Source organism: Phyllopteryx taeniolatus, chromosome 3 (assembly GCF_024500385.1).
Source record: "Phyllopteryx taeniolatus isolate TA_2022b chromosome 3, UOR_Ptae_1.2, whole genome shotgun sequence".
NCBI classification, from domain to species: Eukaryota; Metazoa; Chordata; class Actinopteri; order Syngnathiformes; family Syngnathidae; genus Phyllopteryx; species Phyllopteryx taeniolatus.
The window spans coordinates 22,142,233-22,161,322 of record NC_084504.1 but is presented as its reverse complement, the minus strand read 5'-3'; the positions used below and the strand labels follow the sequence as shown (position 1 = coordinate 22,161,322).

At 44.3% G+C, this 19,090-nt stretch overlaps 1 protein-coding gene across 1 annotated transcript; it reads left to right on the top strand.

The window, feature by feature from the left end:
- Positions 1–1,465: 1,465 nt before the first annotated feature.
- On the top strand, positions 1,466–6,488 carry adra2b (adrenoceptor alpha 2B). Its single transcript, XM_061767633.1, has 2 exons — positions 1,466–2,116; positions 2,541–6,488. Exon 2 carries the CDS (start codon positions 2,566–2,568, stop codon positions 4,123–4,125), a length of 1,560 nt encoding a protein of 519 aa, XP_061623617.1. The 5' UTR covers positions 1,466–2,116; positions 2,541–2,565; the 3' UTR covers positions 4,126–6,488.
- Positions 6,489–19,090: the final 12,602 nt, after the last annotated feature.

The window sequence follows — 19,090 nt, the reverse complement described above, 5'->3', positions numbered from 1 at the left end:
CCGTAGAACAGTGGACCAGCTCTACACCCCTGGCAGGGTCCTCGAGGGTGCATGGGAGTCTACATGTGTTTTGTGGACTTGGAGAAGGCGTTTGACTGTGTCTCTCGGGGAGTCCTGTGGGGGGACCGAACCCCCTGATATGGGCTGTTCGGTCCCTGTACGACCAGAGTCAGAGTTTGGTCCGCATATCCAGCAGTAAGCCGGACTTGTTTCCGGTGAGGGTTGGACTCCGCCAAGGCTGCCCTTTGTCACCAATTCTGTTCATAACTTTTATGGACAGAATTTCAAGGCGCAGCCGAGGCATAGAGGGGTTCCGGTTTGGAGGCCTCAGTATTGCACCTCTGCTTTTTGCAGATGATGTGGTTCTGTTGGCTTCATCAAGCCGTGATCTCCAACTCTCACTGTAGCAGTTCGCAGCCGAGTGTGAAGCGGCTGGGATGAGAATCATCACCTCCAAATCTGAGACCATGGTCCTCAGTCAGAAAATGGTGGCATGCCCTCTCCACGTCGGGGATGAGATCCTGCCCCAAGTGGAGGAGTTCAAGTATCTTGGGGTCTTGTTCACGAGTGAGGGAAGAATGGAACGGGAGATCGACAGGCGGATCGGTGCAGCGTCTGCAGTGATGCGGACTTTGTATCGGTCCGTTGTGGTAAAGAAGGAGCTAAGCCGAAAGGCGAAACTCTCAATTTACCGGTCAATCTACGTTCTTACCCTCACCTATGGTCACGAGCTGTGGGTCATGACCGCAAGAACAAGATCCCGGATACAAGTGGCCGAAATGAATTTCCTCCGGAGGGTGTCCGGGCTCTCCCTTAGAGATAGGGTGAGAAGCTCGGTCATCCGGGAGGATCTCAGAGTAGAGCCGCTGCTCCTCCACATCGAGAGGAGCCAGACGAGATGGCTGGGGCATCTGATTCGGTTGCCTCCCGGACGCCTCCCTGTTGAGGTGTTCCGGGCACGTCCCACCGGGAGGAGACCCCGGGGACGACCCAGGACACGCTGGAGAGACTACATCTTTTGGTTGGCCTGGGAGCGCCTCGGGATCCCCCCGGAAGAGCTGGATGAAGTGGCTGGGGAGAGGGAAGTCTGGGCATCCCTACTAAAGCTACTGCCCCCGCGACCCGACCTCGGATAAGCGGTAGAAAATGGATAGATGGATGGATGGATGAAAATCAAAAGTGCCCAAAACCAAATAAACACCCATACGCTGATCATTGAGCATATTTCTTCCTTATTTGACTACAATGTTAACACTTGCATAAACTTCCTTTATATTTGCAAGGGGCCATTCACAGCTAATTGGCCGAATCGTCCTTTTGAATGGTCTGTGAGTTGCTCCAGTCCACAGAGGCCAAGAGCAAGGAGGGGAGGATGACAGGGAGCGAGTCAGGATCCCGTGACGCCCACAGCTCCGCGGTGACGTCAGCGGCTCGAAAAAGACGCGCAAGAGGGAGAGAGAGAGATGGGAGGCAACCGGGCTGAGGTCCACTTCGCGAGTGAAGATGTGCCTCAGAAGCTGACGATGCGCGCCACAGTAGCCGCTTCGTCGTGGTGTGAACTGGCGCTGGGTGTGGGTGGAACAAAAAGAAGAGGAGCGACAAGGACCAATTTATGTGACCTTTTTGTGGGATTTCATCAGTGAAGATTGCGCATTTTGAAGCTCCAGACGCACAAATAGAAATCAAGTTAGTGGACTAAACTGGAAACTAGTCATTCCGTTCTTCACTTATATTGGTGTGAACGATTGTAAATAGTGTAAATTATTAGCTTTATTGACCTTTTATGAACTGTTGCGCTCCCTAATGAGACGTGTCTGCGAGCAAGGACGCACGAAGATAACTCAGAACTGACTACATGTTTAATTAACCAAGTGAAATATTTTAGGAGCTGGAAAAGTTTTAGTTGCACGGGAGGGGGAAAAACAGTCAAATGTAGCAGGGAGAAAATCAGTATTTTATGGAGTCAGAGCTTATCTAATTAAAAGTTGCTGATCCATGTCCTGACGCAACAAAACCCATGCGTGTTTTGTGAGCTTATAATGGACTCGGAAGCCCCATCGTGGAGGATGCGAGGGAGCTAACATTGTGAGGAAAACAACAGACGACAACAGCAGAGGTAAACATCATAAATTACAATTAATTGTGTGCGTCAGAGAGGCAGAAACAATTGCTGTCCAGTAAAAAACATGCATCTCTAAATGTTTTGAGGTGAAAACAAATAAAATTTAATTGGAGACAGTAATTGTAAGGTTGCTGTTAAATGAAAAGCATGTATCTATAAATATTACTAAGAAAGAAAGAGAAATTACTCACTGTTGAATAAACAGCATGTATCTCCAAGCGTAATATTTAAGCGTATATTACTATATTTGAAAAAAAAAAATAACTAAGAAAAGTCATTAGTAGTGTCAATGAAGAGACAACATTAGTTACTGTTGAATAAAAAGCATGTGTATTTCCAACACATTTAGAGCACGTTTTCATTGGACATGCCCTAAACATAAATTCAAAGAGGGCACGTACTATATTTTTGTCTGTAGAGACTCCAGGAGAAGAGACCAAAGCATGGCCTCGGTCCCGGAGGGCAGCTGCTCCCTGGAACTGAGCGACCGGAATGTGAGCAGTGCCTCCGTCCCCTGCAACCAGAGCGTCCTCAAGCTGGCGCCGTACTCCCCTGAAGCCACGGCGGCCTTCGCCACTGCCATAACACTGATGGTGGTCTTCACCATCGTGGGGAACATCATGGTGATCATCGCTGTGCTGACCAGCCACTCGCTGCGAGGGCCGCAGAACCTCTTCCTGGTTTCGCTGGCCGCGGCGGACATCTTGGTGGCCACACTCATTATCCCCTTCTCTCTGGCCAATGAACTTCTGGGCTACTGGTACTTCAAGTCTCTGTGGTGTGAGATTTACCTGGCCCTGGATGTGCTCTTTTGCACCTCCTCGATTGTACACCTGTGCGCTATCTCTCTGGACCGCTACCTGTCCATCTCCAGGGTCACCTACGGTCGCCAGCGGACTCCCAGACGCATCAAAGCCGCCATCGTGGTTGTGTGGCTCATTTCCGCCATCATCTCCTTCCCCCCGCTGCTGTCCCTCAACAAGAGCGAGGTGGGCGACCTCGCGAGCGAGAGGGGGCCTCAGTGTCAGCTTAACGACGAGCGCTGGTACATTCTCTACTCCACCATTGGCTCCTTCTTCGCCCCGTGCCTCATCATGATCCTGGTCTACGTAAGAATCTACCAAATCGCCAAGCAGCGAACACGGTGCCCCCCGGGGGAGCCACGCAAGGATGGAGCCAGTGCCGCCACGCCGAGTCAGCTCAAGCGGCAACTACAAGCCAACGGTAAGGAAGATGATGAAAAAATGTCTTCCCCCAAGAAAACATCCAAAGCCAGACCCCCTACCCTCGCCATTACCCCCTCCCCTTCGGGAGGGCAGGCAGAACCCTCCCAGGACCCCAACCCTAATAATCTCCAACCTCCACCCCCATCTCCAGCAATGAGCCGAGTCACCAGCCCCATAGATACCTCTCTGCATGCGCCCCCTGCCACCCCCTCCACACCTCAGCTGGCCCCAACCAAGACTAAAGGGGGAGGCAAGAAGTTTAAGGGGCAAAAACAAAGCAAATCCGACAACAACAACGGCGACAGCTCCAGCACAGACAGTGAGGCCAGCAACGGAGGGGGCCGGGGCAGCGCCAGTATGCCGGGGTCACCCGCAGGAGGGGGCATCCACTCCCCGGGTTCCATCAAGCGCTACAGGAACATGATCGCCACTTCAAAGGGGGCGCGGCTGGTGCCAGGGAGAAAGTCCAAAATCGACAACAACCCTGGGGCAGCTAGGCGCAAAGCCATGGTCAACAGAGAGAAACGCTTCACCTTCGTGCTAGCCGTGGTCATTGGGGTCTTCGTGGTGTGCTGGTTCCCATTCTTCTTCTCCTACTCGCTCCAGGCAGTGTGCCCCGAAACCTGCGCCATCCCCGACCCACTTTTTAAGTTCTTCTTCTGGATCGGTTACTGCAACTCCTCCCTCAACCCGGTCATTTACACTATCTTCAACAAAGACTTTAGGATGGCTTTCAAAAAGATTCTGTGCAGAAGCACCAAGGGTACTTTCTTTTAGCATTTACAGCCTACAAATTGGTAACCACACAAACCAATGAGGCAAATAACACTGACAACTTTCAAAGGGCTGTATTATTAATATTATGAGTCATGGACGTAAAATTCCAAATTTCTTCAATACAGTCATAGAATGCGTTACTTGACATTTTAGACTTTGAAATCCAGAATCAGCATTTTTACACAATAGGCTTAATTTACAGGCTAGGTAAATTTCAGGCCTGACTATAGACTACACTAATAACGTGGACCAATCCGAAGCAAATGTACCATATCGCACTAACTGAATGGTGGGAACAAGGGGGCCCAAATCAGGGAGGCCACACAAGTTAAACCCACTATATATATATATATATACAAATAAATATGGTTATTTATTTATTTGTAGTTATTAAGGACTGTAAGGTTATTGAGGAAGGAAAAAAGGTAACCATGAAGAAACTGACCTTAGATTCAAACAAGCCCTGGGCCCTTTTGTACATCAGCACAGAGCACAAGAAGCACACAAGGTTAGTGGTGATTTCTTGCAGTCTTAATCTGTCCAGCTGCAGGCCAAACATGCGCTCCCTGATTCCTATCCAAAAGAGCAACAACAAGAGGCATCTGGCGATCGAAAATGCGATGACACAGATGAAAGGGGCCTTTACAATTAAAGCCACACTAACACGTTTGCGTCAAACGTGTCAGATGCCTCAGCTCTCAGCTGCCTGCGGGTCATTGTGGACACTCAGGTTGTGTGTGTTTTTTTTCTTTTTTTGAGTGCAATTTTAGCATTTTCACAAGAGTCACGAGATAAATATATAACAATAAAGCAATGACTTTAATGCTTTAAATCCGACAGCAATCTCTCCGACAGTAAGCCTCTCTAACGAGGTTAGTCATACCATGTCATGGGAGGTTCATATGCTGATTTATGCACATTACTTTTCATTTTATGCAGCCCATCAGTGATAAGTGAGTAGGTAAACATTTAAACAAATGATTAAGAGGACATACGCACACTGCAGTGAGGTTTATGTATAATGTCACCCAACTTGGATTATTCCGAGGCCCGTTTGCCTGAGTCACTCGTTTCACCTGCAGTGGAGCGGTGACTTTTTTTGTTTGTTTGTTTGTTTTGTTGAGGCACAAGTTATCTCTCTTGCACTCTCTCATTTTCTTTCCTGCCAAGAGACGGAGGTTTGGCCGTTTCCTTGACAGAACATGTGTGTTTTAAAAAGCACACAGGCTTATTGACTCAATGGGACAAGGGCTGTCAGCGACACATTGTCTAATTCTGCTGACAATGTGTATGTGTGTGTGTGTGTGTGTGTGTGTGTGCTCTAATGATCTATAAGAGTGAAGCATAGAGACACTTTGCTTGTCATGTGACTGCTTCTTTTATATTTGTGAAATTCAGATTTATGTCAGCGTATTGAGAGCCATTTTCAAGTGTGTGTGTGTTTGATTGCGTATTGAGAAGGCACTCTTCCTCTGACCACCCTGAAGGGACCAAAGAGGCTTGGCCTGTCGCATTGATATATGGTTCCCATGTTGTTTTACTTCAGTCATATTTACTGTGTGTGTGTGTCTGTGTGTGTGTGTTTATGTGATGGGAGGTAACGATATAAGACTCTACTATTTATTTTAAACTACTGGGTGTTTTCTCTCTATTTATTGTTCCATTGGAGTGCTTTTATTCCGAGGGTCAAACGATATCAGATTGGTGCGAGGGTAAAAAATATTGTATTACTTTCTAATGAGCAAGAGCCTTATTGATTTTAAAAAGTAAATGGTGGCTTTTGTGTGATGCTGCCACAGTATATGAAAAAATATGACTTTTATGTGCATAAAATGCCCCATACATGACCATCTATCATCATTTTTAATAGTGATATAAGCACATTTGGCAGAAATGTCAGGACAAAAATCAGCAAGAGTAACAGGAAGTAATGCTTTATGAACATTTGTACTCCAAAAATGCTGATGAAAATGACCCAGAACAAGAGCTGTGTCCAATTAAACGTTTGTGAGTTGCATTCTTACCAGAACCCAAACAACTCTAGACGTCATGCTTTCATAGCTGCTTTTGTATAAAAATTAGTTGATGCTCACCTGCTCTACCCACCTCCATTCTGCGCTTTTTGTGGTGAGGTTGCTACTTTTCTTAGTTAAAAAAAAAAAAGTTAAAGTTATGGCTTGAGGGCGACAGGTGCACTAATCCAAATCTTTTCACTGGAAAGCACCTGTTGTGTATCTTCCCCCTGCTGTGCTTCCCCAGGATGCATAGTCGGTGCTTTTGGAGCTGTCAGTCCTTCATCTGTGATGATCCCCACCTCCACCCTCCAACTTCCTGTTAAAAAATAAAGTTACTTGGAAAACGCATGAGACGTTCCCTGGTGTCTTTTATGCTTCATTATTTTGAACATTACAGTAAATAGGGATCAGAGCAGGAACGTTTGCATCATGTTTTGCTTAATTGTCACCATGATTACACAAAAAGTACCCAATGACTAAACTTGGTGGAAGAGTAATATTCCAACCATTCATTTTTATAGCACTTATCTTCATTTGGGTGAGCTGGAGCCCATCACAGTTGACTTTGGGCAAGGGGCGGGGTACACCCTGACCTGGTCACCAGTCAGTTGCAGGGCACATATAGACAAACAACCATTCACATTCACACCCATGGACAATTTAGACCAGCATTGAATAAACCTGACGTAGATGTTTTTGGAATGTGGAAGGAAACCGGAGTACCCAGAGAAAACCCACACAAGCATTCGGACAACATGCAAACTCCACACAGGAAGGCTCGCGCCGAGATTCGAACCCAGAACCTCACAACTGTGAGGCAGATGTTCTAACCACTTCCCTACGTGCTGCCCCATGAATAATGCATTGTTTATTAACAGAGTGAGATAAGGACTTTTTAATTTACATTTTACTCACTTTTCAAGTCAATACTAAATGAGTCTTGATGACAAAATTCATGCATATGCAGGAAAAGGCTCTGAGTGCTGATTCAAATTAGGATTGTTAAACCTTTGCAGAGGTCAGCGCTCCCCTGAGCGCCATTGTACACCACTGTACAGCTCGTAATTTCAGTTTCTCATTATTTTTCATACAACCCCAATTCCAATGAAGTTGGGACGTTGTGTTAAACATAAATAAAAACAGAATACAATGATTTGCAAATCATGTTCGACCTATATTTAATTGAATCCACTACAAAGACAAGATATTTAATGTTCAAACTGATAAACTTGTTTTTAGCAAATAATCATTAACTTTGAATTTTATGGCTGCAACACGTTCCAAAAACGTGGGACAGGGTCATGTTTAGCACTGTGTTACCTCACCTTTTGTTTTAACAACATTCAATAAACGTTTGGGAACTGAGGACACTGATTGTTGAAGCTTTGTAGGTGGAATTCTTTCCCATTCTTGCTTGATGTACAGCTTCAGCTCCGTTGTCGTATTTTACGCTTTATAATGCGCCACACATTTTCAATGGGAGACAGGTGTGGACTGCAGGCAGGCCAGTCGAGTACCCGCACTCTTTTACTATGAAGCCACGCTGTTGTAACACGTGCAGAATGTGGTTTGGCATTTTCTTGCTGAAATAAGCAGGGGCGTCCATGAAGAAGACGTCGCTTGGATGGCAGCATATGTTTCTCCAAAACCTGTATGTACCTTTCAGGATTAATGGTGCCTTCACAGATGTGTAAGTTACACAGCCCCATACCATCAGATGCTGGCTTTTGAACTTTGTGTCCATAACAGTACGAATGGTTCTTTTCCTCTTTGACATCCAAAATTTCCAAAAACAATTTCAAATGTGGACTCGTCGGACCACAGAACGCTTTTCAATTTTGCATCAGTCCATCTTAGATGAGCTCAGGCCCAGAGAAGCCGGCGGCGTTTCTGGGTGTTGTTGATAAATGGCTTTTGCTTTGCATAGTAGAGTTTCAAGTTGCACTTAGGGATGTAGCGCCGAACTGTATTTACTGACATTGGTTTTCGGAAGTGTTCCTGAGCCCATGTGGTGATATCCTTGACACATTGATGTCGGTTTTTGATGCAGTGCCACCTGAGGGATCGAAGGTCACGGGCATTCAATGTTGGTTTTTGGCCTTGCCACTTACATGCAGTGATTTCTCCAGATTCTCTGAAACTTTTGATGATATTATGGACCGTAGAAGATGAAATCCCTAAATTCCTTGCAATTGTATGTTGAGGAACATTGTCCTTAAACTGTTGGACTATTTTCTCACGTACTTCTTCACAAAGAGGTGAACCTCACCCCATCTTTGCTTGTGAATGACTGAGCAATTCAGGGAAGCTCCTTTTATACCCAATCATGGCACCCACCTGTTCCCAATTAGCCTGTTCACCTGTGGGATGTTCCAAACAGGTGTTTGATTAGCATTCCTCAACTTTCTCAGTCTTTTTTGCCACCTGTGCCAGCTTTTTTGGAATGTGTTGCAGCCATAAAATTCTAAGTCAATGATTATTTGCTTAAACAAGTTTATCAGTTTGAACATTCAATATCTTGTCTTTGTAGTGTATAGGTGGAACATGACTTGCAAATCATTGTATTCTGTTTTTATTTATCTTTAACACGTCCCAACTTCATTGGAAACGGGGTTGTACATTAAAGCAAAATTAAGGATTTTTTTTTCAAGATAACAAATATTAACTTTTTTGCAGTTGAAATTGTAAAACTCTTGCAGATATCTCGCATCATGATTTAAAAAAAAAACAACAATATTATACACATTCAATGTAAAAAAATTATCCATCCATTGTCCTATTACGATTGTGGGTGAGCTGGAGCCTATCCCAACTGACTTTGAATGAGTTTAACATGAGTTTGAATGTGATTTTTGTCATTCGTAACACAGATCCCGGGGATTTGTCGCCAGTCAATCGCAGGGCACATAACCATTCACACTCACATCTATGGACATATGGACAATTTTAGAGTCTTCAGCGAAAGGGCAAATTTTTGGAATGTGGGAGGAAGCCGGAATATCTGGTGAGAATCCACGCAAACATGGAGAGAACATGCAAACTCCACACAGGAAGGACCGAGCTAAGATTCAAACCCCAAACCTTAGAACTGTGAATTATTATATTTCTAATTTACAAGTGTTATAATTGCATGGCTCCAAATAATTGGAATAAATAAAAGACACGTCAGGCATTGAGATGAACTGAATTCTTGTCCTGGTCACATTGCATTTTGCAAGGCCACTTGTTGTGAGGAAGATTTACAATCTACAAACATAGACCCCCAGAGCAAATACAGCACATATTGGATAGGGCGCAGGCTGCTCTCCAACCAAAATGTACTCGAAAAATATGCCTCAAAAGTCTAAATTTAATAAATAAATAAAAGAGATCTCACACGAGACCTCAGAAAATCTCGTCAGACGTCAGCTCAGTTAGCAGCGCACCTCATCTAGCTCCTCTCAATGTGGAGGAGCAGCGGCTCTACTGTGAGCCCCTCCCGGATTACCGAGCTTCTCACCGTATCTCTAAGGGAGAGCCCGGACATCCTGCCATACAGTATAGCCGTGCCGCACGTGCTGTAAAATGCGATTACAAAAACGTCAGGAAAAGCCTACTGCAACAGCTGATCTATATTTGGGGTTAATCAGAGACACTTTAAATGGTAGCATGTGTGCACTGACGACCATTTAACATGAGTTTGAATGTGATTTTTGTCATTCGTAACACAGTCAGATCCCAGTTTTAAGACTTGTGCAACCACATTATCTCATTTATTTTTGCTTTCCCGCTTGAGGTTTTCTTTTTCTTTTTTTTAGGTTCTAAATCACTTTGATGGTGGAAAAAGTTTTGATATGATTTTTCTTGGTCTCATTTTTTTTACGTCACAAAAACTTGGTATTTTAAACAGGGGTGTGCAGACTATTTATAGCCACTATATGTCAACGGATGGTTTGGGGATTTGTCACTTGTCTTTGCTTTGCCCCCCACACTATTATTCCCCCCCACCCACATTCAAACCCACCCACACACATAACTACGTATTGGCAGTCACCTTCATTTCCATATTCACAGCTGTGGCATGACTCGAGGATGTGAACGCATAAGTTATCTGAGCCAAGTTGGTGTGTGGATGTTTTCCGTGTTGTACATTCATACGGAGGCCGTGTCCCTAAGCTGCTTACTCTCTTGCCAACATTGGAATATAAAACAAGGCAGGTGTGTGGCAGCGGAGCCTTAGGAGAGGATGGAGGGAGCCCAGCAAACATCACACACACACACAGACACACACACACACAATCATTAGCTTTCTTATGCACACGAGATGCAATTGTAGGTTCCTCCAGATGCGTGCTACTGTGTGCGCATGCAAGTCGATACGAGATAAACACACGAAAAATGTCCAGCAACAAAGACAAATCCTTCACAGATAGCATATCCAATAGCAATGCTCAGGGCGAATATAGATGTTCGGCTCTCGTCCACATTATAACGTTGGTTAGATTTTTCTTCATTCTTTTTCTTCCGGTAAAAAAAAACCCCAAAACAAACAAAAAAAAAAACCACCCAAGAAGCAGGAGGAGAATGACAAACCAAAAAAGGAGGTACGGAAGGTGAAGTTATTTAAAAGCACTTTGGCTTTGTAAAGTCTGTGATAAAAACGCTTTATTTATTTATTTATTTTCAAAAGGCTCCGCATTTACGATTACTCTGATTGGTTGCATGTGAAAGAACATAAACACTTGTTTATTGTGAATGGTCAGTGCTGGTATCTTACTCGCCATCGGCAGCAATTGTTCTCGCTTGGGTTGTTATCTCAAAAGCTCATATCCTGTAAGTTTACAATACAACATTTGTATGCAGTAATGCATGTTGAAACCCCTGCGGGCTAAGCAAGTCTTTAAACTTTGCCTCTACAAGTCATTCACCACCTTTATCCTATTATCAGTGCGTCTTTCACTTCTGTTAATGAAACAGCATGTTTTTTTTTCCAGCCTGTATCTCAAGCTTTTATCTTTCTTATGCACTGACATACTGGTAGTGCCGTAGAACACAATCAGTTTTGGGACCATGGTTGACTCCCAAGTTGTTCTAATGTCAAAAAGTTTTTTTTCCCACTGGAAATAACGTAATGTAATGTAATGTGTGCGGTGGAATAGTGGTTAAATCATCTGCTTCCCGGTTGTGAGGTTCAAAACTCTGCTCTGGCCTTCCTGTGTGGAGGTTACATTCCAAAAACATGGATGTAAGGTTCATTGGAAACTCTACATTGTCCACAGGTGTTAATGTCAGAGTGAATTGTTGTTTGGTATGTGGCCTGCGATTAGTTGGACCTTTGTACTTTGCCTTCAATACCGTTCTGTGGTGGCATGCCAAAAACACACAAAAAGCCAAAGGAAAAGTTAAACACACTTGTGTTGGAATTAATACCTTAGATGCTCACTGAGCTAAGGGTATACTGTAGCGATGTAAAGATGAACTCCTAGTCTGTCCGTCTTGATGATGAGCTCTGTCACACCAGCACCGCATTAGAGGAAGACGATGATGAAGAAGCTCATTTGCATGGAGGGAAACTCATTTGACAGTCGAAATAAGTTTTGGCTCGATACTTGACAGCTTTGAATATTTGCGAAGAATACCATAATTGCCTGACTGTGGGTGTCTCCTTCCATCATTTTACGGAATCTCATCATATCTGTGGGGGGTGAGCTGCTGCATAATGTCACAATTGTAAGGTAAATAATCCAACCGGAGCCATTTCCCAAACTACCTCCCAACCCCCACCAAAAAGACAAAAAAAAGAAAAACAATTGAGTTACGTTAAACAAATAACGCATGGGTTACATACATCTTTGAACTGCAGTAACCAAGCAAACACGAAAACTTAATTCTGAGCTACAGTACATATAGCAAATAAAATAAGTCCAACCCTCACTGGAAATGAGTCCGACTTACTGCCAGCAATGCGGACCAAACTCGTACAGGGACCGAACAGCCCTTATCAGGGGGTTCGGTACCCCATAGTAGCACCCCCCACAAGACTTCCCGAGGGACACGGTCGAAGAATTTCCTCGAAGCCTTCCAGAAGTCTTTCTCTATGGCCTCACCGAACTCCTCCCATGTCCGGGTTTTTGCCTCAGCGACCACCAAAGCTGCATTCCGCTTGGCCAGCCGGTACCCATCAGCTGCCTCAGGAGTCCCACAGGCCAAAAACGCCCGAGAGGACTCTTTCTTCAGCTTGACGGCATCCCTCACCGCTGGTGTCCACCAACGGGTTCAGGGATTGCTGCCACTACAGGCACCGACGACCTTACGGCCACAGCTCTGGTCGGCCGCTTCAGCAATGGAGGCGTGGAACATGGTCCACTCGGACTTAATGTCCTCCACCTCCCCCGAGACGTGGGTGAAGTTCTGCCAGAGGTGGGAGTTGAAACTCCTTCTGACAGGGGATTTGGCCAGACATTCCCAGCAGACCCTCACAATACGTTTGGGCCTGCCAGGTCGGAACGCCATCTTCCCCACCATCGGAGCCAACACACCACTATGTGGTGATCTGTTGACAGCGCCGACTTTCTCTTCACCAGAGTGTCCAATACATGCGGCCGCAAGTCCGATGACACGACCACAAAGTCGATCATCGAACTGTGACTTAGGGTTTCCTGGTGCCAAGGTCACGTGTGGACACCCTTATGCTTGAACCTGGTGTTCGTTATGGACAATCCGTGATGAGCACAGAAGTCCAATAACAGAACACCACTCGGGTTCTGATCGGGGGGGCTGTTCCTCCCAATCACGCCCTTCAAGGTCTCACTGTCGTTACCCACGTGAGAATTGAAGTCCCCCAGCAGAACGATGGAGTCCCCAGTGGGAGTCCACTCCAGCACCTCCTCCAAAGACTCCAAAAAGGGTGGGTACTCTGAACTGCTGCTTGGTGCATAGGCACAAACAACAGTCAGGACCCATCCCCCCACCCTAAGGCAGAGGGAGGCTACCCTCTCGTTCACCGGGGTGAACCCCAATGTACAGGCGCCGAGCCGGGTGGCAATAAGTATGCCTTCACCTGCCAACCGCCTCTCACCGTGGGCAACTCCAGAGTGGAAGAGAGTCCAACCCCTCTCAAGAGGACTGGTACCAGAGCCCAAGCCATGTGTGGAGGCGGGCCCGACTATATCTAATGGGAACTTCTCAACCTCACACTTGAACTCGGGCTCCTTCCCTGCCAGAGAGGTGACATTCCACGTCCCTTGAGCCAGCTTTTGTAGCTGGGGATCGGATAACCAAGGTCCCCGCCTTCGACCACCGCCCAGCTCACACTGCACCCGACCCCTATGGCTCCTCCCACAGGTGGTGAGTCCATGGGAAGGGGGTCCCACGTTACCCTTTCGGGCTATGCCCGGCCGGGCCCCATGGGTGCAGGCCCGGCCACCAGGCCGAGCCCCACCTCCAGGCTTGGCTCCAGAGGGCGGCCCCGGTGACCGTGTCCAGAAAAGGGAAACCTACATCTATTTGTTTTATTCATCATAGGGGTTTTTGGAGCCATGCCTTGTCTGGTCCCTCACCTAGGACCTGCTTGCCATGGGTGACCCTACCAGGGGCGTGAAGCCCCAGACAATTTAGCTCCTAGGCTCATTGGGACAAACAAGCCCCTCCACCACGATAAGGTGACGGCTCAAGGAGGGGTCACTTAACTATAACCACAGTTTTCTTTTCCTCAGAATTGCTTAGTGCTCCAGTGTGAAACTGCATTGTTGTTGCATGGTCAACAGTACCACTGGTAGATTTGATCAAAATTATGATGCAACTCCAAATCATCTGATGGAAAGCACACAGATTATGAAACAAACATGAAAACTACAGTTGACGTCTTTGTTGTTCAACACAATTTTTTTTTAAAAGGGGGTGTTTTGTTCTGCAGTTGTGTGAGAGACTTCCAAGAAAGGCTGTGGATTTTTTTTAGCTAAGCCATCATGGAAATGTCAGACACCCCCTCATACGCAGAGGAAACATTAACACACGATCAATGCGCAACAACAAAATAGATCAACAGATGACTGACACGGCTGCATTAACACACATGGACATACACACACACACATACTCATATACAGTACAGCAGCCCATATCAATACTGTATTTGTGTGACCGGAAGCAGTGCACAAATTCACCCCCCCCCGCCAACGCCTCCCCCCCCCCCCCCCCCAAAAGAAAAAACATTCATCAAAGTATCTCAGGATTTTTCTTGTACAGACTGCCATTTTCAGCATTAGTCATGCTCTGCTCATCAGTTGATCCACAGCAATCAACTCAACATCAATCTCGCCTCGAACCTTTTAATAAGATTTTCTCAAGTGAGCTCTCTATGTGTTTGTTGGAGTGTGAGGCTGATTAAAAGAATTAAAAAGAACCGTGATGAGATTGCAAACGGTTGTTTGTTGTCCATACAAATATGAATTTCCACGCTCTGTGTGTGAGTGTCAGTGGGCATGCGTGTGTGAGAGACCAATTTTTGGCACATGAAAGGGAACAGGAAGTGCTGCATAGGAGCCCAGGCCATGGACACGACACAGGGTGCACACTTCTACAAATGAATCCGCTGGAAATAAGCACGCAACAAATATGCTTTGACTTTTGCTATGTAACTACACTCATGAAAAATCACTTTCCATCCCTTGCCTCATTGCAAGACAAATTGTTTTTGAAACGCTTAGCCCCACCCCCCAAATTTTTATTGATTTAGGTGATGTGATTACACACTGGTTTGTTGATTTATGCTAATAACCTGTTAATGACTAAAGTCAGGTCAGGAAGCAGAGCTGACCATCGCTTAGTATACATATACAAGTTGTAATAAGCAACCTGACGCTGTTGGATCCCCATTAAATTAAGTCTTTAACTGTTTTATGATTTGGAAAATGAAGCCTGCATATGACATAAACGCTGGTTAAATAAATCAATGGATATATAGATCACAGCAAAAGTTGGGAACAATTAAAGCAAGAAACTACAGAAGAGAAATTGTTTTGTTTGGGTTTTGAAGCAGGGCTTCCCCTACAGTTGTGAAGAGTAATGTGCTTTTTTTTAAAAGCTACACTGGGAAAATGGTAAACATTGCATTCATTAGTGGAAGAAGATTGCTTGCATGTTTAAAGACAAACTTCACTTGTAGGCTGTAATTGGTTATTGCTGAGCTTAAATACCTCTTCCAAGCAAAACAAATAAATAAATAAAAAATTCAGAGGTCCAAATATTTTCCTCATCATAAGGGGTCTTTGAGCTGTGCTTTGTCTGGTCCATCACCTAAGACCTTTTTGCCATGGTTGACCCTGCCAGGAGCACAAGGCCCTGGACAAATTAGCTCCTAGGATCATTGGGACACACATATCCCTCCACCAAGATATGGTGATGGCTCCAGGAAGGGGGATTCATACATCCAAATATTTATTAAAACAGATATTAAAAAATGTGAATCATTTGGAATCAATTTGGCATGTTGATACAAAAGAATACTCAGATTCACATTACATTAAAACATCAAACTCATTCTTAAGTGCGCAACATATGTACGTAGTTGGATGTCAGACACCGTTGATATCAGTTTACCGTGTAAATATACGGTATACTGTACCTTGAAATAAAACGATTTTCTTAATTTTCCCTATGGTCGATAAAGGACGTTTAGTGAAATTACCTGCCCTAAATACACATTACTACCACTCACAGGACTGGAGTGGAACAGTATTGCACGGCATTTCATTATATTTTTAATCAACTCAAGACTGAAGACCAAGCTCAGTACTGTTCTGTGGCTTGACAGAGTGTCACTCTCCCAAATATCTCTCCATTATCCAATATCCAACCAAGTTTCAATGAGAAAATACCCAACTATCCATCCATTTTCCGAACCGAACTGGTCGCCAGCCAATCGCACGGCACATATAAAGATACAAACAGTCACACTCACATTCACACCTACAGATAATTTAGAGTCTTCAATTAACCTACCATGAATGTTTTTGTAATGTGGTAGGAAACCGGAATACCCGGAGAAAACCCAAGCAGAAACAAGGAGAACATGCAAACTCAACACAGGGGAGGCTGGATTTGAACCCGGGACCTCAGAACTGTGAGGGGGATGTGATAACTTGTCGACTACCATGCCGCCCTACCCAACTATATAAAACAAATATCAGTTTTATTTTATAAACAATTTTCTCCGGGCACTCCGGTTTCCTCCCACATCCCAAAAACAGGCATTAATTGGAGACTCTAAATTGCCCATAGGCATGACTGTGAGTGCGAATGGTTGCTTGTTTGTATGTGCCCTGCGATTGGCTGGCAACCGGTTAAGGGTGTACCCCGCCTCCTGCCCGATGACAGCTGCGATAGGCTCCAGCACGCCCGCGACCCTAGTGAGGAGAAGCGGCTCAGAAAATGGATGGATGGATGGATGGATTTTATAAACAATCATCCCACTTCCACCAAATCTGATAAAGATTATTGTCTTCCAATGACAGCGGTATGAAATAATTAACTGATTGTTAACCATAGTTTTTTGGCACTCTCCTCTGTGCTTTTATGCCCCTGCAGTAAAGGATTTAGTGGCTTTGCCTCTCATCGTCAGTGTGGATGAGGACCACCATGTGACTAACAGGAGGATATCATCCTGCAAAGCAAATATAAAGAGGCATCTATTACTAATAACAGTGTAAACAGTCCAGCATTGTTGAGGCCTGTACCAGTCATACCTCTGAGCGTTTCAAAGGGTTTATGTGATTTGTTTTCAAATCGTTCTTTAAATTAGGTTGAGCAAACAACAATCTTCTTTTTGCAAAAAGAACCCTTCTTGTACATACTGAACTGTTATTTCTAGAGCACTTTTTTGCTCACAGGTTTGACTACTGTTTCCAGCTATTTTGCAAATATAGTGAGAGCAGCTCCATTCCTCCATGCATTTATAGCAGGCTGAGATGTTTGTGATTTTTATTTCCTGTATAGCAAGTATAGAACACTGCATATATCATGTTCCAAAAATTAGCGACTCTTCCCCCCCACCCCCCTTCACATTGCACATTCACCATTTCTATGTCAGGCTTCTGATAATGCTAAATGAAGCAGAAAACATCAAACCCATTTTAAAGAGATGTTTAGTAATGGACACCGTTTGTTTTACCACTTTCCATTAAAATACAACTAAATGTTATGCATGACTTCAGTTCACCTGGGTAATTGGAAGACATAAAGTAATCATTGTACCCAGTCAAAATTGATTACTGTAAATTGGAATAAACAGAGTATTGTTTAAGAAAACAAGTTTATTCCTTAACTTTATGGGTAGCTGTGTATTTATAGAGGTTGTAAACTCAAGCAAAAATTTTAGGGCACTTCGAGCCCTGTAACATTATGACACTTTGTGTCGATTTGACACTGTTGTAACACTTGACCCATTACTGTGCTACAAGCATGTGGAAATTAGCAAGATAGCGGGCTAGCGAGCTAACGGGCTAGTTGACTAGCTAGACTGACTTGGCTGCTCATTGAGTATGTACATTCAGGTCAGCATTGTTCCACTTAACTTATGTAGATCAGGAAGAACACATTTAATTGGTCTGTGGATATGGACCACTGAAGCGCATATCAAAGTTTAAAATAAAATGTGCTTCCCTTATTATGTGTCTTAATCTGTCGTAACGGTGCGTCAACAGTGTGAGGTTGCAGTTGAAGCCAATCAAAATTTCGAACTCGTCAAACATTCATCTAAGTGCAGTATGGCCAATCGCTCATTTTTTCTCTCTCTACTTTGCATGACTAACAAAGCGATTTAAGATTAGTCTTAAAAATAAGTGGAATCTGATTTGCATAATGTATGCATCATTTTAGGTGAGTTATAGCAGTAGTAGACTAAAGTGCGCAAACAAAATGTACTGAGTTCTCTATTGTTTTACAGCCGTGGCTGAGCAAATTTGAGGCTTTGTGTTTATCTCCCATTGCAGACCGATACAATCATTGTGTATGAGTGAGTACACTCTGTTTGTATGTCCTGTATGATAATGTTGCTCGTTCCAGAGAGACACACTGCTTATACAGTATATGCTCAGCCACAAGAGAGATGGAAGGTGCCGTACTCAATTTGGTTAAGATGTGCTAGTTATTGACAGATATTGTTTATAAACCACAGAAGGCCGATGGATGATGGAGTGGACATTAATGAAAGATGACAAAGGGCTACCATCCAACTGGCATCTATTGGCACTTAGAGCAGGGAATCACTTCCTCCATTCATCTTTCTAGATGTGTGTGTGTGTTTGTTTTACACACATACAGGTGACTTGATAAACAAAAAAACAGATGATCGTCTGTGGTCTCAACTGAAGACAACTCTTCCTGTGTGTACGCTAAATGGACAAACATAGTGAGACTAATCTGAAATTAACGCTGCATTGCAGACTGCTGTGCCCAGTATTTTAAAAAAAGAAAAAGTAATCCTGATCATCAGACCCAGATACCACAAGAGCAGGACTACAGAATCCAGATTTTAGGTCTTTGAGTTGGCTGACTACCAGGATACATCCCACTTGTATTTTTACCCTTCACCTATTTATCTTTTATTCAAGTTGCCTTTCGCACGAGATAAGCAGTATTGAAAATGGATGCACTTTCACTTTCTGCTAGCAATACTGTACATTTTCCATAACACGTAGCTCATTTTTATACACATATTCTATCCCTGAGGAGAAGTGGGCAGCCATCACGCATCAGCAATTATCATTCACTCACTCCCAAATCTGGATACGAGCCATCAACGTCATTTTTAGCACTGTCATAATGATAATAGTGGCATGTTTGTTCATATACGCAGTACATCAGAGGCAATTATCCCAATAACATATCCTCATATGTCTTGGAATAATTTGTGTAGATGATCCGTCTGCCTTATTTTCTCAGTAATCCTGCGGATGGAGAGTACAGTAAAT

Bases quoted from the DNA above. Each gene is read 5' to 3' on its own strand.
- adra2b (XM_061767633.1), top strand. From the start codon at position 2,566: ATGGCCTCGGTCCCGGAGGGCAGCTGCTCCCTGGAACTGAGCGACCGG.